This window comes from Tamandua tetradactyla, chromosome 17 (genome assembly GCF_023851605.1).
Source record: "Tamandua tetradactyla isolate mTamTet1 chromosome 17, mTamTet1.pri, whole genome shotgun sequence".
Lineage (NCBI taxonomy): Eukaryota > Metazoa > Chordata > Mammalia > Pilosa > Myrmecophagidae > Tamandua > Tamandua tetradactyla.
The window spans coordinates 67,435,380-67,458,573 of NC_135343.1; the positions used below are offsets into that span (position 1 = coordinate 67,435,380).

The 23,194-nt window shown below is 40.2% G+C and overlaps 1 protein-coding gene across 1 annotated transcript in view; it reads left to right on the top strand.

Annotated features, from left to right (window-relative positions):
* Positions 1–20,193: 20,193 nt before the first annotated feature.
* Positions 20,194–23,194, top strand: part of SLC9A2 (solute carrier family 9 member A2) — a 95,209-nt gene continuing 92,208 nt past the window's right edge. The window contains exon 1 of the mRNA XM_077134915.1: positions 20,194–20,491. Coding sequence (XP_076991030.1) covers positions 20,194–20,491 — 298 coding nt within the window. The remainder of the gene's footprint in view (positions 20,492–23,194) is intronic.

The following is a 23,194-nucleotide window of genomic DNA, read 5'->3' on the forward strand; positions in this document are numbered from 1 at the left end:
AATCAGTATTAAGGAAAGCAACACAGTTTATTCTAACTGACCCTGAATTTTAGGTAAAGTGTTAAATCTTAGGTAAAAGCATAAATCAACAAAAGTTGATCTCCCAGATGAATAGTACATGGGACAAGACAAGGGGTTTAGCTGTATGAAAAAGAGTCTGAAAAACCAATGAAAATCATTGAATTGCCTGGACTGGTTCTGATGTCTCAATCACTCTTCTTTATTCTCAGTTTTCAAGTTTCTAAGGTTGTTTCCTCTTAGTAAACACACATTATATGTTGTAAAATTTAATTTATAAAATCCAATATTAAGTGTATATAGTCCTTATAGTTTATGCAATAATCTACATTTCCTTAAACAATTTGACTTTTCTTCTCTGACCAATTACTTCAGCCATGTCCTGCTACCAAGTGAAAGTGATGTGTTGGATATTTAGTTTACAAACATATGCAATGTAAAAGCACTTAATTTCATTTTATCAAATTTAGCGAATTAGCACACATTCATATTTTAAAAACACCAAACAGGGTTTACCACAAAAGCTCTCTTTTCTACCGCAAACCTCCCCGGAAGCAAAACTGATGGAATTTTCTTGTGGCTCTTTAGGGTGCACTGTAATTTACCTGACAACGTCTCCACTGATGAACACATAATTTGTTTCTAGACTTTTGTTTTATAAACAGTGTTGCAGAGGCCATCTCTGAAAACCCATTTCCGCTTTGCTCACGTGTGTTAGTGTAGCCACGGGATGAATCCCAGAATATCACTGGAAGGATGGTTCAAAGACATGACAGTTGAAGTTTGATGAAAATTGTCAAATTATCTCCTAAATAAATTAATCAGTCTACATGCCAACCTACAGAGTAGGAGATTGATTTCTTTATGAGTTAAAAAAAAGAAAAGAAAAAAAGGAAAAAAGGTATCTCCATGTTGTGTGAATTTGGAATTCCTTGGTAATGAACGAAGTTGACATCCATCCAGCATGTGCCCTCCACACACAATTCCTTCTCATAACTCTTAGCAAAAAGGAGTTTGTGTGTGCCTTCCTTCACTTGATATAATGTTTTTGAAATTCACCCAGATTGTCATGTTTGTCAGTAGTTTGTTTCCTTTTACTGAGGAATTCACTGTACGATTATACCCCTCCTTGTTCCCACTCTCCTTTTGATGGGTATTTGGAGCGTTTCCAGTTTGAAGCAATTATGCATAAAGCTACTATAAACATTCTTCTTTTTTGTGTACACTTTTTTCTCTTCTCATATAATACCTGGGAGTGAAATTGCTGGTCATGGGGATGTTTAACTTGAGAAATTGCAAAAGAATTCTCCAACATGGATATTTTTATACTCCTGCCAGCAACAGGTGAGAGTTTTAGTTGCTTTCTGTGCTCAGGTTTTATCAGGTTTTTTTATTAGAGGTATACTAGTGTATATGAAATGGTATCTCATCATAGTTTTAATGTCCATTTGAGGAGCACCTTTTCAAGTACTTATTGGATATTTGTATATCTTATTTTCTGAACCATCTCATATAAAGTGTTCAAGTTTGTTTATTTGCTCATTTTTAATTGGGTTGTTTGTCTTTATACTATTGATGGCTATGAGCTCCTTATGTGTTATGGATTCAAAATCTTTAGTCAGATATATGTATTGCCAATCTTTTCTTCTCAAACGTCATTATTTCTTAATGAGCAATGGGAACCAAATATTATAACTAAGCTTTAGAGTACCTATTCTCAAGAATCCAAGTGATAGACATATATACCAGATGGTTATGGCCACAAAACTTCCATATAACAAACTACCCCAAAACTCAGTGGCTTAAAACAATGAGCATTTATTTAGCAACCAAGCTGCAGGTCAGATGGGGTCAGTGGATGTAGGCTGGCTTAGCAGAGGTCTCTGGTCCGGGGCAGCTCTGCTCAGGGTCCTGACGTCCTTCTCCTGGCACCAGCAGATTCACAGGCACATGTCCTTTTCACCATGGTGGTTAAGGTACGAGAGGCCAGCAGAAACTCACAGCCTCTTGAATCCTACACTCAGAATGACACAGTGTTACTTTCACATCAACCTACTGACCAAAGCATGCCATGTGGTTGAAACTAGAGTAAAGAGCAGGGGAAATACACTCTCGCCACTGCAAAATTCCTTGATCGATGATATAGCTTCTGGGAAGAGTGACGAATGGGTGGGGGAGTAGTCATTAAATCCACCCCAGAGATGTAATAGTTTTAAGCTTTATAAATGCATTTTTAAGAATTTATATTAGAAAATGGACACGTGAATCATTTTTAAAGTATTTTTCCCTCATTAATATTTTGTTATGCTGAGTGTTTACTTCTCTCAACCCAGTTTCTTATTTCCATTTAGTCTTCAAGAAGTCCTAAAAATATTCACTCTTTCATGAATTCATTAAGGACATGGTTGAGTAACCATAAAACAGGGGTAAAAAGAAATATTTTGTTTCTTCCTTATCAACAGCTATGGAGATTCTCAACCCAGTTGAACTTTGTTCTTGGGCTTTATACATGGAACTGTGCTTAATCTGCTTTTGTGCTTAGTCACCATAGGTTTTCTTTCTGCAGCTGCTTTTCCTAAGAGTGGCGGGCAAGGGTGGGGGAGTCCTTGGAAAGGAGGGTGTGACAGACAGCAGGTGCTTGTCAGTAAAGACTGCACCCAGCTTTCCTCCGGAACCCAGGCCTGAGCTGCCGGTGGCATGGGCATGTGTGCTACCTAATAAGGGTGCTTAGATTTAGCTAGATTTGATTCCCACTGCTGAGGGAAACTGCATGTTCATGGAAAACTGACAAGAATGTCTAACAGTCCTTTCTTTTCTATAGATCTGGTGGAGAGACCATGTTGATCCTATGTTCTTTTGGAGCAAAAACATTGGTTGAGTTTCTTTTGTCCTTAGCTTTTTCCTCTTCAAAACTCTTTTAACCTTATATAAGTATATAATATTTGCCAATATTCTGGAATTTCATTATGTTTGAACAGCATCTGCAATCATGTTTTATTGATCTTTATTTAGGCCACACAACCCCAAATAAATAACTGAAAACATTTAAGGTACATGAACCTATCTGGACCATGAAAGTAGCAAGGTTTAGCTGTACAGAAAGAGATCAAGTTGGGAGCCAAGACACCAGAACTCTTCATTTGAATATGGCACTGATCTTTGAGTAAGCCTCTATATTTCTTCACCTATAAGTACAGATATTAGAATGGAAGAGGTTGGCTGTGTATGCATATGTGTAGAGATGTGTGTGTATGTATGTATGTCTGCATATGTATGCATTCACACATGTGAGCATATGCATATATGTATATGCATATGCATTAAGTATATACTTGTGTATGTATATATGTGTGTATGCATTTGTATACGTGTGTGTATAATTTTCCCCATAAGAAGAAAACTCTTTTTTCTTTTTCATTTTGCTTTTTCACTAACATAAATAGAATTTCCTTATGACAAGAAGAGGGATTGTACCTGCTACTTGTTAGGGCTGAGATATGAATGTTTCCGTTTCTCCTGCTATTTAACACTGTGGACACTACCACGCCATCCCACAAGTTCCACTAAAAAAGCATCTGAACTCTTTCCATTTTGGTGATTCATTTGGCTCCAGTTTATAAGCTTGGCTAATCAAGTTGTGATGCAGCTTCTCTCGCACAACCACTGTGATGGCATGCGGGTCCCTTCCAGCTCATTCTTGGAAGTCCTTCCTGCTAACGTTTAACTTCAAGGACAGCACAGAGCTCCTGGCTAATTGAACCATTAACTCTCAGCTTAGCAACTGGGTCACAGTTCTCTCAGTTCATGGAAGTCCATTTCTAGTTGAACACAAGTTAAAACTTAAACCTGTATTGGCTTGAATTTAAACCTGAGTAGACCTGAAATTAAGCATGGTATTACCACAATCAATTTATTATTTGCATATCCAATAGGATTTACCCATTCTTGACGTCAAATGTATTTATAGATCCAAAGTTAAAATGGTGGATCAAGTTCACTGTGCAGGCTGGTTCTCTGGCCAAATACCCCTCGCCCCAACTTTTAAAATATTATTCTGAATAGTTTTGTAAGTGGTTATAAAAAATTAGAAAAGTACAAGTAAGATCACAAATCACTTTTGAATCATTGGCAATTTAAGTTCTTTGGACCCACAATGACAAAGGATTCCACTTCTCAGCCTCATTTCTGAAAGAGTTACATTTCCATCCATCTAGCCTAGTACCCTTTGGGTAAGTAGAGCAAGGATGAGTCTAATGTATGTTCTTATGATTTCTCAGGATTCATATAGGACCTAAGTGCTATTGACTAAATATTGATGGCTATTAGGCACTGCAACATGTGGTACAGGGAATCTTGGGGCTGGCAGGGACATGGGACCATATAGGGAGACAATGAATATTGAGCATGTCCGCTGTGCAGACATGTGCTGGCTGCTTTCACTTGCATTTTCATATTCAAACCTGACAGTGGCTATCTGAAGTAGACATTATTAACACCAGTTTTATAGATGAAGAAGTAGAAATTGAGGTCTGGGATGCTGAAGAAATGTGCCTGTATTGCAAGTTATCACAAGGATCCACGTAAGTTTAATACACATTCAGGAAAACGACATCATTTTCTTTATCATTCATTCATTTGTATGTGCACATCACTTTTTTCTCAACTAATCCTAGGAGTTGGTAACTAGCTGAGCAAAAAGATATAAAGATAAAGAATAATTCAAGATGAAAATTTAATAGATCTAAATATAAAACATGTTGAATCATAAAAATGAATGGTAACAATAATAAGTCTAATATTTGGCCAAGTATTCTAGATAAAAGGAATATTGATAGAAGGAAAATTTTACTCCCTCAGTAGAATTTCCAGGGACCCTCACTTCAATGCGACATTTCATTTCCAGGGCCAGTAATTATGCATATTTGATTAATTTATTTTGATGATGTCATGCTGCCTTTCAAATGAATTTCTTTGGATATTTATAAATTTATTGAACACATAATTCTGCAATACAATAGAAGGGTATAATTATTATTGGCAGTTTCTAATATAGGAAACTATACTGTTAGCATAAATTATAGCTCTCTCTTCATGACTGTTATCTTAATTTTCACAAAATTAAAACGGCCTTTAAATCCAGAAAATGTCTAAATATAAAAATTTATAAATATAAAACATTGTTATAGAGAATAAAATTTCCCAGATAATTAAAACATAATCTGCGCGGAGGCCACATCAGGTGACTTTGCAAACAACATATCTGAATTATTTCAGTTCACCAAGCCCAGAAAGAGCAAAATGTTTTCTCCCTGCAATTGTGTAATAACCATGAAATATATGCTGTTTTCTAAAAACCTACACAATTTAAAATGTAAATAGCATATTTATCAAATCAGAGTAATGCATAGTATGGTTCCATGCTAACTTGTGATTTTCTGTTCAAAAGGGAAATGTGTGGAACCCTTAGGTGAGGCGGTAGAAAATACCCTTTTCCTGGTTTTCTGATTTTATATTTATCAGGTTCATTACGTTTTTTTTTTTTTTTTTTTTTTTTTTTTAAAGGAAAGACAGAGAGAAGGAAGGAAGGATAGAAGGAAGGAAGGAAGGAAGAAAGGGAAACATTTTTAAACATTTTCTTGTTTTATTGTATTCTGTTTCTCCGTTTTTGTTACATGGGCTGGGGCCGGGAATCGAACCGAGGTCCTCCGGCATAGCAGGCAAGCACTTTGCCCGCTGAGCCACCGCGGCCCGCCCAGGTTCATTACGTTTTATATCTCCCATTGTCAGAAAAAAAATCAGTCTAATTTTTATACATTTATGGCTACAAATGCAAGTGTTTAAAGTCATCTGGAAACATTTAGTTTGGACCCACCAGGCTACAGGCTCAGTTCTGGTCATCAGACCAATGATGCAAAGAGCACAGCCTGGGACTCGCCACTAACGAGATGATGCAGTAGAGGTTTCATCTTAGCAGGACTGGAGGAGTAATCTTTTGGACTGAGAATGTTTCCTTTTTATTTATAAGAAAATGAGCTTAGCAATAACTCCCACTGAAAATGGTGACATCTAAGGAGATGCTTACCCGAATTGTTGTATGTAATTACCTTCATACTTTCACTGAAGTTTTCACATAAATTGATTTTTTCTTCCTATTTAATTCAGTCAACTGACTTTAATCTTTAATATCGCTCATCTTAGAGATGGGAAGAGAGAAGACGGGAAACCCTCTTCCAGGTGTGAGGGGTAAAGAGCTCTGCTGAGCCACAATTCTGTGACAGAAAGGGGACTGTCAGGTCACCAGGACCTCATGCTAGCTTGGCTTACATCCCGAGTCCTTGCTCACTTCCTAATACTAGATTTGGGCCGTAGACAAACTTAATGACACACTAAGAAGAGAAGGACCCACCCTATATCAAGTGGAAAAACTTCCATTTTACCTTTTACATGGAAAAAGAAAGGGGGGAGTTTCTGGTAAAAGCATTCCTGTTTTGAAAAAGTCTGGTTCCATAATTTCAGAAGAGACTGCTAGAGTAACTGGTATTTCACACAATCCTTTCTTAACCAAGGAGGAAAGCCATGAGTGGGACAGCATTGCACTTTGTCTCCTGAGTAGGAAGGGCCAGTTCCAAGTGGGGGCGTGTGTATCACGTGGCTCTGATTCCCTGTCTTTTATCTGTATACTTTTCAAGGGCAAGAAAAACCTGTAAGAAAGACTGAACCGAAAGGAGCAAAACATTGACACAATGACAAGCAGAATGACAAAGAACACTCTGAGAATTAAGTAGAAAATGTCAATTAAATAAATCATTATTGTCTACTCATTTATTTCACTCATTCAAAAACTGGCTGAGAATATACTATGTGCCGCTGTTTTGCCCCTTGCTTTGGTTGTGGCTTCTGCACGCTGGAAGCTAGCGTTCTAGAGGACAGAGATATCAACAGATGGGGACAGGGTCACATGGGAAGGGCACTTGATGAATGAGTACTGGAAAGGGCACTACTGTTTTCCTTGAAAGTAACTAGTTAAGGGCTATATAGAGCCATCTGCAGGATTTTTCCCCTTTTGAGAGTCCTCAGAATTCTGAAATTTATAAACTATCTTTAAGCAAAAATATTTAGTCCTAGATTCTTAGAGCAAGCTCAGGGCAATTTTTTTTTTTTTATTTTAATGGCCTGGGTGAATTTTAGCTTGCATTGAGCAGTTGGAAATTATTTGGAAACACTTTACTGGAGTTAGCACTTTGTGTTCTCTAAATCTTGCCCTAAATTTGTATCATTCTTCACACTTGTATGCTTAAATTAGAGAAAAGTTACTGTTTAATAGGAATAGCACATTTTGCTCAAGTCTAACAGAATTCTGAATTAATCCTTGACCCTGTGCAAAACTCACTTGTCATCTGTGTCTTCATTTTATAGATTTGAGCTTGCAAGGCCAGTATCTTACAGGCTTTTTATTTTCTTCTAGAGAATGTACTTTATTTAGGCTACTATGTGCAATTTATGGCAATTCATGACAACATGGGTTCTTTAGTGGACATACTCCATGTTGAACAATTATGAATGTCAAGTCTAAAAAAATTCAGTTGAATAATTATTTAGCAATGAATAAATAAAAGAATGAATGCATTTCACAAATTAATCATATTAAGAGTTATAGCTTTTAAATCATAAACAAAAGTTTATGTTAACATAAACATACAAATAAATTCAAAGTTTAAACATCCCACTCTCCAATGCCTTTCTTTTCTTTCCAGGTCACTTCTCCTAATGCCCCAGCTGCATCAACACTTGAACCCCATGGCATCTGCAATGCATTGATTCTACCAGAGGACCTCCCTTCAATGTCCTCTCTTCCCTCCTTATCACTTTTAAATGCCATGGTCCACTATTATAATCCTTCCCCTGCACACTCAACCTCCTTGCCCCTTTTTATATGCCTGGTGAAACCATATCTAGGTCAAAGCCAATCTCTTCCCCCTCCAGGTCTGCTTCAGGGCAAGTAAATGTGGATTCAGAAAAACATATCATTGAACCAAGTGATCCCATTTTAAATTTATTGTTATTAACCTTATGTGGGCCCTTAATTCTGTTCGGAATTCATTATTTATTTTCCTGGTCATTCTCTTCCATTCTCCTTGACAAATACTATATACTTTCACCTTTCTCCTCAAAATTCCAATTCTTCTTTTTCTATCCTCACTCTCACTGAAAAACTGAAACAATGACATGAGAACTTCATCAAGGTCCCATCAAACCATCTGTTCCATGACTTGTGTCTGTGAGCTTTTCTCCTGTTGCGTGGAATAAACTGTCCTTGCTCTTAGCCAAGCCCAATCCCTCCACCAGCACACTAGATTGTATCCCTTTTCATCTACCCAAAATAGTGCTTTAGCATTTCCTCTTTCTTTTGAAAGTCATTCATTATTTCCCTCTTCATTGGATCATTCCCATGCCTATGCAAATATGCTTTACTTCTCCAATCTTTACACATTTTTCTTTCTTAATTCCATGTTTTCCTTCAACTACCATTCTATTTATTTCCTTCCCCATACAGTGAGATTCCTTGAAATGTATGTTGATATTTGCTCTCTTCTATTTCTCTCTTGACCCCAGTCTTTTCAGGATTTTACATCAATTGCTCCATCAAAATTGTTCTTCTCAAGTTCCCAAAGGATCCATGTTTCCAAATCAAAGTTTTAATCTTACTTGGCAAATCAGCAGCAATTGAAACTGTTATTTACTCTCTTGTCCATGAAATGCTCTCTTTGTTTGGCTCCCAGGATATAAAACTCATCTGATTTTCCTCCTATTTTCTCAGTGTTCCTTCTTTGTCTCTTTTGCTGCTTCTTCCTCAACTTCCTGACTTCCAAATGACGTTAGGATCTACAGCACAGTCCTTGAAACTCTTTTCCTTTCACACTTACTCCATAGGTGATCTCAGTGCCATCAGTGAGAAAGGTGGCCAGCTCTCTGCAAAAGGCTGCTTCTGCCATTCCTTAGTGTAGAGTTGCTGTTTAGATGAAACTGCCAACTAGAGACTATATACCCAAGTTCCTGTCAAATCTAATTAAGAACACTAGTCTACTTACTGCCAATAGAATAGACCCATGTGCATCATTTTTTTCTCCTTGTACCAGTAGGCTGATGATACTATGGTGAACATTGGAAGACACATTTGGAAATTGGCCAGCCTGTATATGCCAGGTCTTTCTGTGACTGAATGGAGGAGAGCCACTTTCTCAAGCCTGTCTCTGTTCCCCACTGAGGACAGGACCTCAAAGGAATTAGAAATTTCTATTCACTTGAGCCAGAAAAGATTGGGCTTGTTTATAATAGGAACAATATTATCTTAATCAATACACTAATCTATTTGCTGATAACTAATAGATTTGTGTATCTGTTCTGAGTCTCTCCCCTAACTTCCAAACCCGAATATTCGACTGTCTTTGATATTTCCATTTTGAGGTATAATAAGCACTTTGAATTTACCATCGCCACCATTCTAGAAAAACGTCTCTCTCAACAGCCTCTTTTCATCCTTCCCCATCTCTGTTAAAGACAGCTCCTCCCTTCCAGCGGCCCAGAGCAAGAGGTTCGCATTTAACCTAGGCTCTTCTCTTCCTTTTAACCTTCACATGTGGTCTGTCAGCTAATTCCGCCTACTCTACTCTTTAAAATATATCCAGAATTCAAATACCTTCAGAACTACTTCTTACCACTCCTACTGCCACCACATTGGTTCAAGTCAGCAAGAGCTCTTGCCTAGATTAGAACAAAAGCTTCCTAATTTCCATCTCTCTTTCTGCCCTTGCTCTCTGAAAGCCATTCTCAACACAAGTTGAGGGATCCTGTTAAAATAAAGTGATAACATCTTACTTTTTTCTGCTCAAACCCTCCAAAGGTTTTCCATCTTAGCCTAAATGCTGATGTTCTTGTCCCTGTTTCCTCTGTGATTCCCACTACCTTTGATATTTATTGCTCTTGTGGCTTCTGCCACATTCTCCATGGTCTCCTAGCCATATGAACACAGCCTGGAAGAGTGGAAAGAGACCTCTGTTCAAGTTCCAGCTCCGTCAAGTTTCTTAACTTTTCTGAGTCTTACATTTCTTATTTCTCAATGCAGGGAAATAATATTAGTCACATAGGATTGCCAATTTATAGAGAGTGAGATAACATAGAGAAAGCTCTCCATTCATGTAGGCATCAGAATTATCATCACCATCATTGTCATCCATCACCATCATCATCATCATCCTTCACTGTCATCACTGTCATGATCATCACCATCATCACCATCACTATTTTTATCACCATCACAGCCATCATCCCCATCTCCATTGTCTTCAACTTCATTGTCATCACCACCATCATTGTTTCCAGTATACTGTTTAGGCATGCAGCCTCTGGAGTCATATAACCTGTATTCAAATCTTCACTAGCTGTATGATCTTGGGCAAGTTACTTAATGTTTCTGTCTTTCGCTTCATCATTTGTGAAATGAGTGTACCAATAATACCTATAATTATGGTATTAATACTTGAGTATTTAGGGAGATAGTAGATACAATACTTTAAAAAGAGCCTATCCCAATGCATGTGCTCAGTAAATGGTAGCTGTTGCTGTTGTTCTATCTTATCTATCTTGTTGTATGGTTCTTGAGGGCATAGGAATGAATGCTTAGCTGGTAGATTCTCAAAAAGCTAAATAAATACTAGATGTTTGTTTGAATAGTTAAATAAATGAATGCATGGAGGGATGGATGGTTGGATATATGAAAACCATAGGTCAGTGTTAAGCAAAGGATAAAGTAGCACATACTAATTTAAAAAATAATGTTATCTCTTTAAGATGTTTTGAAAATGTAAGGCTGATAACAAGAGTAGTAGGAACACAGGAACTGTGGATATCATGGAAATTTAGAGGCATATTCCCTAGATTTTCCTCCTCTCCAATGGGGAAATATAACAGAAACAGTCTTTCTTTCAGGTCTGAGCCAGACTTCACATTGGAAGCACGTGATGAGATTTTCTTAGAAGTGAACTCTTATTAACTAGGACTTGCACAAAAATGCTTTTAGAGTGAACCTCAACTAAAGAAACTGAAATTCAAAAAATTTTAAGGAATTACTCAATTAGAAAGCAGATGGGAAAAAAGAAAGCAGGTGGTAAGTGGATGAAGATGCTCAGATGAGGATTGGTATGTCAGACTCTACTTCCTTTATTGTGATGTTTGAGTTTGGTCAGATTTCTACCAACTTCCAGTATGGTAGCAGTTGATTAAATTCTGGACTGCTAAGCAATTTATGCATTTCGCAAACATATTCCTTATTTCCCACCCACTTCTAGCAATGTCTTTGCCATGAGCTCTTGGAGGTCTCTTGTTTATTGAGTACTCCCAAAGTACAAAAATCTTTCAGTTGCAAGTGCCTAGCAACTGTGGGGATTTTACAAATATTTGAAGAATAAGTATGCCTTATATTTAATAATGGAATACAATCAATAAGTTTCTGTTGGTTGTTTTTCGCTTTCTGGCAATCTTGCCTGCCAGAGTTCAGATCAGAAATGTGGTCAGAGTTTAAGGAACAAGGAGTTCCACCTCCCACCCTTGATACCTCCTTACCTTGAGAAGCATGAAGCAGGATGTGGGTGTGTGTCCTTTTATACAAGAAATGTTGGAGTGGAATCCTCAATTTTTAAACCCTTTTATAAAGAAACATAGAGTTATTTATTCTAAGTGCTTTAATTTATGAAGGAAAACTGAGGCTCTAAACACATAGTAGTTGAATTTGTGAAAATGGAATTTTATTTTTAATGTACTAGGAAGGTTCAATAGTAAGAACACTGCTCTAATTTATAAACTTTGGTTTTGAAGAAAGTAGCTTTTCATATGGTAAAATGTTTCTCTTCTAAAATGGAACAAATATCTGTGGCTAAATCAAAGCAAGAAAAGGATTTAATTCCATGCATTTCAAGAAAGTATCCACACTACTGCATGATCTTCTATAAGGGTACACTCTAAGAAGAGCTCCCCAGAATTTTGCTAAAGACTAACTCTCTTTAAAAAGTAAAGCCAATGATTAACACCAGTTTTTTCTCAAATCCTTCCAAAAATAGTGGAGGAAACACTTCCTATCTCATTCAATGAGGCCAGCATTACCCTGAGACAGGCCAGATAAAGGCATTATAAGAAGAGAAAATTACAGACCAATATCCCTTATTCATATAGTTGCAAACATTCTTAATAAAATACTAACAAACAGAATAAAACAGCACACTAAAAAGATTATACATCTGACCAAATAAGATTTATCCAAGGAATGCAAGGGTGGTTCAACACATGAAAATCTATCAATAGAATACATCACATTAATCAAATACAGAAAAAAGAAAACATGGTCATGTTAATTGATGCAGAAAAGGCATTTGACAAAATTAACTTTAATGATAAAAAACACTCAGAAACCTAGGACTAGAAGGGAACTTCATCAACATGATGAAGGACATTGATGAAAAATTCTTAGCTAACATTATACTTAGTGGTGGAAGACTGAAAGCTTTCTCCTTAACTCAGGGCAGTGTAAGGTTGCCCAACGTTACCACTGCTATCCAACATTGTGGAAGTTCTAGCCAGAGCTATTAGGCAAGAAAAAGAAATTAAAGACAACCAAAGTGGAAAGGAAGAAGTAAAGCCATCTCTTTGCAGACAACATGAGCTGGCATAGAGGACATCTCAGAGGAGCCACAAGAATGCTACTGGTGTTAATCAACCAATTCAACAAAGTTGCAGGGTACAAGATTGATGTGCAAAAATTCCTTGTGTTTCTATACTCTGGCAATGAACAATCTAAAGAAAGAATTAAGATAATTCCATTTACAACAGCGTCTAAAAGAACAAAATACCTAGGAATAAATTTAACCAAGGAGGTGAAACACTTGCATGTAGAAAACTATAAAACATTGCTGAAAAAAATTTAAAAAAAAACCAAAATAAATGGAGAGACATCATGCTTTCATGGTTGGAAATCTTAACATTGTTACTGATATCAACACTACCCACAGTGTTTTCTGGAAATGGAAAAGGTGATCCTCACATTCAGTAACTGCAGTAACTTCAGGGGGGCCCAAACAGCCAAAACAATCTTGAGAAAAAGGAACAAAGTTAGGAAACTCATACTTTCTTTTTTCAAAAATTACTACAAGGCAGTGGTATTTAAGAGTGTGTGGTACTAGCACAAAGATAGACACAAAAATTCATGTGATAGAGTTGAGAGTTCAGAAATAAGTCCGTATTTCTACCGGCAATTGATTTTCAACAAGGGAACCAAGTCTTTTCAATGGGGGAAAGAATAGTCTCTTCAGCAGATTATGGTGCTGGGACAACTGCATTTCCATATGCTAAAGAATAAAGTTGGATGCCTACCTTGCACCATGTATGAAAATTAACTCAAAATGGATCAATGATCTACACATAAAAGCTCTTAAAAGAAAACACAGGAGTAAATATTAATGACCTTGGATTTGACAATGGATTCTTAGATATGACACCAAAAGCAAGAACAAAAAAATTAAAAAAAGAGAGAGAGATAAATACAATTTCATAAAAATGAAAAACTTTCATGCAACAAAGGGTATTATAAAGAAAGTAAAAAGATAACATACAGAGTGGGAGAAAATACTTATAAACCATATATCTGATAATGTTAATATTTAGAATATATAAAGAACTACAACTCAATAACAAAAAGACAAAGAACATAATAGAAAATGAGCAAAGGGCTTGAATAGATATTTTCCCAAAGAAAATCTATAATTGGCCAATAGGCACATAAAAAGATGCTCAACATCATTCATCATAAGAGAACTGCAAATCAAAACTGGAAGTAGATGCCACTTTACACTCACCAGGTTGGCTATTAGTAAAACACACGCTCATGCACATGTGTACACAGGCACAAAAAAAACCTCAACAACAATAGACAATTTCAAGTGTTGTCGAAGATGTGAAGAAATCAGGACCCTTGTGCACTGTTGATGGGAACGTGAAATGGTGTAGCTGTGGTGGAAGCCATGTAAAGTTTCCTTGAAACATTAACACAGACTTATTGTGACAGTTTGAAAGGATTTATGTACCCTAGAAAAGCCATGTTTTGATCTTAATCAATCTTGTGGGAGCAAAGATTTCTTCTGATCCCTATTCAGTACTGTAGGTTGAAAACTTGATTAGGTTATCTCCACAGAGATGTAACTCAATCAATTGTGGGTATTAAACTTGGTTAAATGGAGATGCGTCTCTACCCATTCTATGTGGGTCTTGGTTAGTTTACTGGAATAAAAAAAGAGGAAGCATTTTGGAGATTCTGAGGGCAGCAGAGAATGCTGCAGAACCAGGAAGCAGAGAGTCCACCAGCCAGCAAACTTTGGAGATGAAGAAGAATGCACTTGGGGACGTTTCATGTAACAAAAAGTCTGGAGAGGAAGTTAGCAGATGATGTGTTCGCCATGTGCCTTTCCAGATGAAAGAGAAACCTTGAACCTCATAGGACTTCTTTCCCTGGGTGTCTTAATTTGGACATTTCTATACACTTGGGACATTTTCATGGCCTTAGAACTGTAAACTTGTAACTTATTAAATTCCCCTATTTAAAAAGCTATTCCATTTCTGGTATATTGCATTTCAGCAGTTAGCAAACTAGAACATTTACCTACCATATGACTAAGCAATTCAACTCCTACGTGCAGTCAATTATCAATATTCGTGGATTCTATTTGTGACACTTTGGTGAAACTTTCACAGTCATTCCCACACGTGCACAGAAAGCTGCCCAAAATTTGAATGGCCTGGCGAGCACCTTACCAGTTTAAATGAGATATGGTGAAGTCTTGCCTTCTTGTTTCAACACTAGTATTGTAGTGAAGTGTCCTTTTCATAAATGCCACATTATTTCACATTTTTGCACTTTGTCGTTAATGATTTTGTTGTTTAAAATTACCCCCGATCATAGGCCGAAGTGCTGTCTAGTGTTCCTAAGAGCAAGAAAATGGTGTTTTGTCTTACAGAGATAAAGCATGTGTTAGAGAAGAGCTTTGTTTTGGAATGAGTTATAATGAGTTCAATGTTAATGACTGAACGTCTTATTTATAAGCTTCAATTACCTGCTTCCAATATGATTTTTGTTAAACTTGCTTGAATTTATGTTCAGAGGCTTTGTTTAAATGTTGCTCTAAAATGTTCGAAGGCAGTGATACTATTTCTGATGGGGTTAAATGTTGGCAGTCCCTAAAAGGCTGGCCAAAACAAAAAACTTCCTAGGGAATCACTGTATACAAACTTAAGGAGCATACATAAGATATAAGGTGTCTTTAAACAGAAGCACAAAGTAAACAAGGTTATATATTGGTCAGTTGATAAAATCCTGAGACCAGAGGCTCACAGGAACCTAATTCTACAGAATTATTATTTCCCCAAGGAACAATGGTTCAGCATTCACTAATTCATCATTCATGGACACTTTATAGAATATAAATTCTGCAAAAAAAAATAGAATTTACTGTTTGTACACCAATATTTACAGCAGCGTTATTCACAACAGTCAAAAAGTAGAAACACCCAAATTCCATCAATGGAGGAATGAATAAACAGAATGGGTATACACAACAATGAAATATTATTCAGATATAAAAAAAAATTAAATTCTGATATTTGCTGCAACATGGATAAATCTTGAAAATATTACAGTGACTAAAATAAACCAAAGAACAAATAGAGGATGCTTCCACTTATATGAAGTACCTAGAAAAGGCAAATTCATAGATACAGAAAGTAGATTAAGTTGTAACTAGTGGCTGGGGACAAAGGAGAATGGGGAATTATTGCTTAATAGATACAGTTTCTGTTTGAGATAATGAAACAGTTTTGGAAATGGATGGTGGTGATGGTTGCACAACACTGCAAATGTAATTAAGACCACTGAATTGTGCACTAAAAAATGTTTAAAATGTTTTTATGTTATATATAGTTTACCACCATAAATAAAAAGAAACCAATTTAGGCTTTAAGAACTTTCAAATATCATTAATAAAATCATCAAGGCAATAATGCTATAAGTACTGACTCTGCAGAGGCAAAGATATTGAATTAAAATATCATTGATAAAGTAAGTGTCAGTGATTACACACAACGCACATTTCAAAAGAGGGGGGTTTAAAATGTGATTATAATAAAGATGTTTTAAAAAGAGCAATATGGAATATTAATAAATATTATCAACTATTTTAGGTGCAAACAATTCTGTTATCATTAGATACTATTACACAGCCATTATATCCTAGCGTGTAACTCAAGAGCTCTCCTTGTTTCACACCCATTGATCAGGCACACACTGTGGCTAGGAAACCATGCCAACCTGGGGAGCTGGCGCCATGCTGTGGAGCAGAAGAGCTACTGCCAGTTGTGAGCAGATCACTCTCTCCATCAACGTCCATTCTGCATCTAAAAGCTAGGGAGACAGAGTTAAATAAAACACCACACTGTTTCTCCAGAGGTTTCCTCTTTTGTGTTAGGTGACGACTGTAATACCCTCTGCAACAGCTTGCAATCCCTTCTTTAACATTCGCTCCCTCTTAGGGTAAACCAGCTTTACTTTCCTACCTCCTTTACTTTGCACCGAGAAAACATTCCAAAATCCTCTGTGATTCTTAGTGACACCTACGATACTACCCTGTTTGGTGCCTGCGGGGTTCAGGAGAGTTACTCTTGCTAAAGAAGTCCTTTAAAATGTCAGTTCTCTAATAGACCACTTTAGATCAAAAGCAGAACAAAAGGATTTACAAGTTTCTCTGAGAGGCTCCATAATTTCCTAATAAACATTTCCATGCCACGTGAAGAGCAATCTCAAAAGTAATTATTATTTATTAAAATACTTATAAATCCTGCGTTGTATTTGCATTTTCATATCATTTGGGTTGAAGATGGGGTGGGGGGAGAGATGTAAGATCTCAAATATGAACCAGGGGTTACTGGAGGGAAACACTTCATTTGGAACTAGGGAGCTTTCTGTCTATCCTGTAACTGTATAATGAATGGTGTGCAGCCGAAATCTCTAAGGCAGGGAAGCTGCTGAGTTCTGGTCAGATTACATATTTTTCCATCCAACATGTTTAGTGGGTACTCGCTATATTTCCAGGCATTGTGCTAAGTGCTAACGATTAGTTGGGAGTAAAACAGACAGGTGCTGCCTTCAGAGCTTTCAGGCTAGAAGAAAAGTAAAATGATTAAAGAAAAGTACAGGGAGATATCAAGGGGCATGAAAGGCAATCCTAATTAGTTCGGAAAAGGGGATAAAGGTAAAAAGTTCTGGAATGTATTACCTTTGAGCTGAAACTCCAGGAGGAGTCAACAAGATGAAAGGGAGGGAAGAGAAAAGGTTCCACTGCACAGGGGACAGAACGTACAAAGGCCCTGAGGTAAGACAGGGGCCTGGAAGATAGAGCAGAGGGGAGTAGGGAGAGAGGCAGAGGTCAAATCACGTAAGTCATTGTAGGAATTTGGTCTTTTCAAAAGGCACTGAGAAACTACTGGAAGGTTCTTAGATTGGTAGAGACACAATCCCACCTTTTGTCAATGCAGGGGTTCAGCAACGGGTAGTGTCATGTTGGGGGGCTGAACTCTGAGTGATAGTGCCCTCTGAAGAAGTAACCCAGTCACTCTGAAGTTAGCTGAAGTGCAACATTGTATGGTTTGCTTGAGGGGAAAGATAAAATTAAATACTACACCTTCTATTTATAGGAATAAAAGAGCATTTTCCAAATGTAGGAAAAAGTTAATAACCTTTAGCTAACAATAGTATGGATTTATAAAGTTAAAGCTATACCAGAGTCTGCAATCTCTACAGTAATTATAGGCTGAACAGTCTTAGAAATACGGATTTGTCACTCTTCATTTTGTTTATGATGCACCATCATTGCTAAAAGCATTGGGTAACTCAAACTCATAAAAATTATTGCCTGAATGTGCCCTTGCCCTGCTATTATTTTACTAAATAAACTAGTAGAACTTGTCTGATTCTACATTATAAATAAAACTTCAGTTTGCTATAAATAAAACTTTATTTTGCTATGGCTTTTTTTTTTTTTTGACAATCCCTAAAATATTCTCTATTGTTCTATTTAAAAGCACCTGAGATAATAACCTGCTGTTTATGGGCAACTAGTCATGGTGTGGAGGGTGAGATGAAACCAGCTTTAGCAAAGCCAGGCCAGGATTTGATTTCCTTCCAGTCTTTATTTGATTGAAAAACATGGGTAAAATTTTTTTGTTTGTTTTTGGTTTTAACATTTCTACATTTATTATCTCTTCACTTATAAATTGGATTTAAGAATATCTGTCTATCTCTTTGGGTTGTTGTAATGATTAACAACAACAACAAAGAAAAACAAACAAGGTGCAATGCAGGAGTTGCCATGTAGAGACGCTCAATTAAGAAAAATAAAAGCAATTTGTTCCTCCTTTCTCTCAAGGGTATGCTAGGCACATACCCTTAATAGAAGCTTCCAGTGAAAGGGGAAGAGAGGCTGAGTGTGGGATGGCTCACTGATTCTTTCTGAGAAGACATAATATCCTTCAGGTTCAATTCCATTGCACTCTCTGAGACACTCTATAAATCATCCCCCGAAGCGCACTGTCACCCATCGAGTCCCGCTGGCTTCGGAGGCTGGACTGCTCCCCGCTTTCAAGGCCCAGAGACGACCCTTCCTTGGCCACTTTTTCTCAGGTGGAGAGTTTTCTTCTTGTTTCCTTCACTGAGATCTCAGGGACTCACTACCTTGGAAGTTTCACTTTTTAAATGTGGTTAAGCTTGAACTGCAGTGTTTAATAGAAGTCGTAGTTTGACACACAAAATTAAGAAAAGGCAAGGATTGCATTTCCTATGCATGGAAGGGTACACTCTTCGGTTAACATGACTGGAGTGACAGCTAGTCTGCTTTTAATCTTCCTTTGGGGTTCTGGTGCTGGAGATGCTGTGATGTTAAGATGGCAATCAGGAAAGTGTAAAACGCACTTGCAGTGAAAGGGCTGCGCTCCAAACCCGCAGGAGCACGGCTGGCTCCGGAAGATGCTCTTTTGGATCCAGAGGAGAAGCTCGCTTCCTTTCCTGCCCTTTCCCACCACAAACCGTCCTGTAATTAGGAGAGCCAGTCAATCTGAGCGACGCAAATCACTGGCTTTCCATGAAATGATTATATTTTTGATGCTGTGGGACATGTGCACCTCTAAGGAAGGGAGGCGGGATGGGGGGGAGTGGAAGCGACAGTGTTAGCCTTAGTGACAACAGTACAAGGTGGTAAGAAAAGAAAAGAATTCCGTGGAAGCGAGGGGAGCACCGAGTTCTGCACAGTCTCACGCACGGAGCGAACACCTTGTACGGGTCCGGTACGCCTGCCCAGGGGACAAAATGAGCCTTGCCTCCATCCGCTCTACACTCAGGGTGCCGAGCCCGGCTTCTCCTCGAGAGGTTCTTCTCTCCCGACCCCCAGTCCGCGCTCGCGGCACATCGGGTTGTCCTCTGGCGAAGGCCGAAGGGAAAAGGACGCGTCGCGTGGGTCGCGCGGGCCAGTTCACTCGATGGACGCCCGGACGCTGCCTCCGGGGGCGGGGACTGCTCGGGCCACCGATCGCCGGGCGTCACACTGCTCCCGCCACAGCTAGCCGGCTCCGGGGGGCGGCTGGGTCGCCGCGTGGGTGGTGCGCACGAGAGGCAGGCGCAGCCGCTCGCCCCGGGGCCCCGCGTTGCCCTCGGGGTCCGGCAGGTGCGTCCGGCTGGTCCTCCCACCGCTAGGCCCGGCGCCCCGCCCCCGCGCCCGCCCCCCGCCCCCCCCGCGGGCCTCCTGGGGCAGGGCCTGGCGCGGCGACCCGCGAGCTGCGCGGAGCAGGACAGGGGCCCCGGCCGGCGGCGCAGGGCGGCTGAGGGCAGCCAAGGGTCCGGAACTTGGCCCCGCGTCGCCGCGCGCGTCCTGCCGGGCAGCCGGCGCCCTCACAGCGGAGCCCGAGTCCACGGCGGCGGGCGGCCATCGCTGTCCCACTGCGCGCGGGGCCGGGCGGGCGGCGCGGCTCCCGGGGGATGCGCTGAGCGCGCGGCGGGCGGGCGCGGGGCTCCCCGGCGGTGACTGCGGCCGACCCATGGAGCCCGCGGGCGGTCGGCTGAGCCTCACGGCGCCCGCGCTGCTGCTGCTGCTGCTGCCGCCGCTGCTGCTCCGGCAGGTGGCGGGGCCGGCGGGCGCCCTGGCGGAGACCGTGCTGGGCGCGCCGCGGGCCGTGGGCACCAGCTCCAGCCCGCCCAGCCCCGCTAGCGTGGTGGCCCCGGGAACGACGCCGTTCGAGGAGAGCCGGCTGCCGGTGTTCACGCTGGATTACCCTCACGTGCAGATCCCATTCGAGATCACTCTTTGGATCTTGCTGGCATCCCTGGCCAAGATTGGTGAGCGAGCCCCGCCGGGTGGGGGCCGGGGTCTGGAGACCAGGCCAGGAGAGTGTTGGGGCGGCGAGCTGACTTCGGGGTCACCTCTCCTTGGACTAGGGCAGGAGCGACAGAGCAGCTTCTACTGGTCGAAAGGGACCTCAGGGGGGGCAATTTCAGCTTTAGTTCTCAAGTGGACACTGGTCTTGAAATGGCGCTGGATTCCCTGCCGGTGTCAACTTAACGATTAGCTGCTCCCTCGTGCTTCGCACGCCAAGTGTGACATCCCCCTCTGCAAAGTTGAGACCTGTTTACCGAGGGAAGGGGCCAGTGGGCTGAATGCTGTCAGCTCAACCTGGAGAGAGAGAGGTGCAGGCGAGCACGGGGGCTAAATGTTTAAAACCCTGGGTGCTGGAGGAGAGGGAGAATTTAGGGGGACGCACACCCCCTGCCTCATGAGGCGCACGGAAGAGGACAGCGACACCTGAGTACCTGCAGCTGCCATAGGAATGGCCTGTCTCCTCCTCTTTGGGGCTGAGGCTGTCACCCTCCAGGAAGCTTTTCTTTGGAGGTAACTGAGGCCAGATGCACAGTTGAAAAGAATTACCCCACGTTTTCAAGACATTTCAACCTCTCATTTGGGAAGAGAAGCCTCAGAATCTTTTTTTCTTTTTCTTTTCAATCTTCATTTTTTTCTCCCACATAAACTTTTTTAATGATCCTGGTGCTTTACATTCTTTTTATTTTATATTTTTAAAGTATCTTTATCTTAAAATGCATCGAGTATTGTAATGAGAGTTGTTGGAAGAAGGGAATTCATATGTTGCATTTGCCTTGTAGAAGTTTCTGTTCTATAAGGGTGAGGCCAGTTTCATAAAGGAATGAGAAGACACATTACCTGTCCCCAGGGAGCTTATTGATTAGTGTGTAGTTATTGATAATATTTGATGTGATTATTGATAGTATGCGGTCATTGAGCTTATTGATTATGGATTACATGCACCAGCGCTTGTAATACAGGTAAATGTTTAAACATAGTTCAGAAGAGATCATGTGACTGTGCAAGGGAGGCAGGAGAGGAAGCATTTAAACTGGGTTTTCAGTGATGTCCGGGATACAGTCAGGTGGAGGCAACAGCGACCAATATCTCTGGCAGGGATGAACAAAACTATAATTCCGGAGGGAGGTGCAAAGCAGGTTGTGTGGACGGTTCATATGGAGAGTGCAAGTTGTAGGGTGGAACCTGCAGGGAATCTGCAATGTCAGATTAAATTAATTAGATTTTATTAGTGGGGACCAAAGGAGGCACATGATATTTAATTATTTGGTGGGCTGCAATTGCCTGGTTTTGATGTGGTTCTACTGCTGGAGTGGTTTAATTTTACCTCGGAAGTAGAATAAAGGAAATAAACCTCCCCACCTATCCAGCAGATGTGCACATTTAAATACAGCTCTTTGCCTGTAATAATAAATTCAGTTGTCCTCTCCTTATACAGTATCCACATCAACCTTACAACACTGAATGGGCAGATATTACCCTCACTTTATAGATGCAGAAACTGACATGCAAAGAGGTTTCACGAGTCACACACATTCACACTAATTAGAGGTACTAAATCTAGTGCTCTGTTTGCTTTTATTCTCTCTCAGCCTTGAACCTTGGTCAAGGAGGGTTTCTTTTGTGCCCTGTTTCCTATTTATTGATTCTCTGTTGCCATTTTGATTCACCACAAGTCTTTCTTTTCTTTCACCCCTGATTATTTTAATCTGATTAATTACACTAATAACAGCTGCAAGTAGGCCTATGTATAGATACACACATATCTTTTTAAAAGTTTTAATCACACACCCTACAATCCATGAAAGGCTCTCCGTATAATCACAGAGTTGTACATTCACCACTACAATCAGTTTGAGAACATTTTCATTGCTCCAAAAAGAAAAATCCCATAACCCTCATACCCCCCTATTATTGACACTTAGCATTGAGATGATACCTTTGTGGCAATCAATGAAAGGATATTACAATATTACTGTTAACTATGGCCCATAGTTTGCATGGGTTGTATTTTTTTCCCCATTAACACCTTATAATACTGACTTACATTGCTAGCAGACATTTAAGTTCATTATCTCTAATTTTCATAGCAGCCAACCAGGGGAGGTCGGTTTACCCAGTTTGAGAAATGGGGGTGGGCGGTACCTTGGTGGTAGGTGGTGAGCCAGAATTCCATCCAGTCTGTCTGGCTCATCTTTGTGTTTGTCCTATGGATTAAATGAGAACTGATGCATTTCACACTCTTCGAGTAGTGCTGGGGGCAGAGCTTTCAGCAGCAGTGGTCCTGGCGGGCTGGCAGCAGCAGTGACTCGTGGCCCCGAGGCTCCTTCTCCCCTATCCTGGGCCGCTGAGGCTCCTGCGCCTCTGCCTCCGGCTCAGCGGGACCCAACCACTCCCCTCTGCCGCTGCCTGCCGCACTTGCTCTCTTTCTGCCGTGGTCTTTCCTCTTCTAGATGCTTATCACTCTACTTGTGAGATATTTGTTGAACAGCATCCCTGCGCGTGGAAGACGTCACGGATGTGGCCATGCGCCCTCTATCCCAGCGCACCCTGTTCCTACCTGCCGCAGGTTCTGCACCCCTCCCCCGGGACTGTTACACCGTGGAAATCCTTACCTAAGGCGTGCTCTCCCTCCCACCCCCTTCTGTCGGCCTCCTGCAAATGCC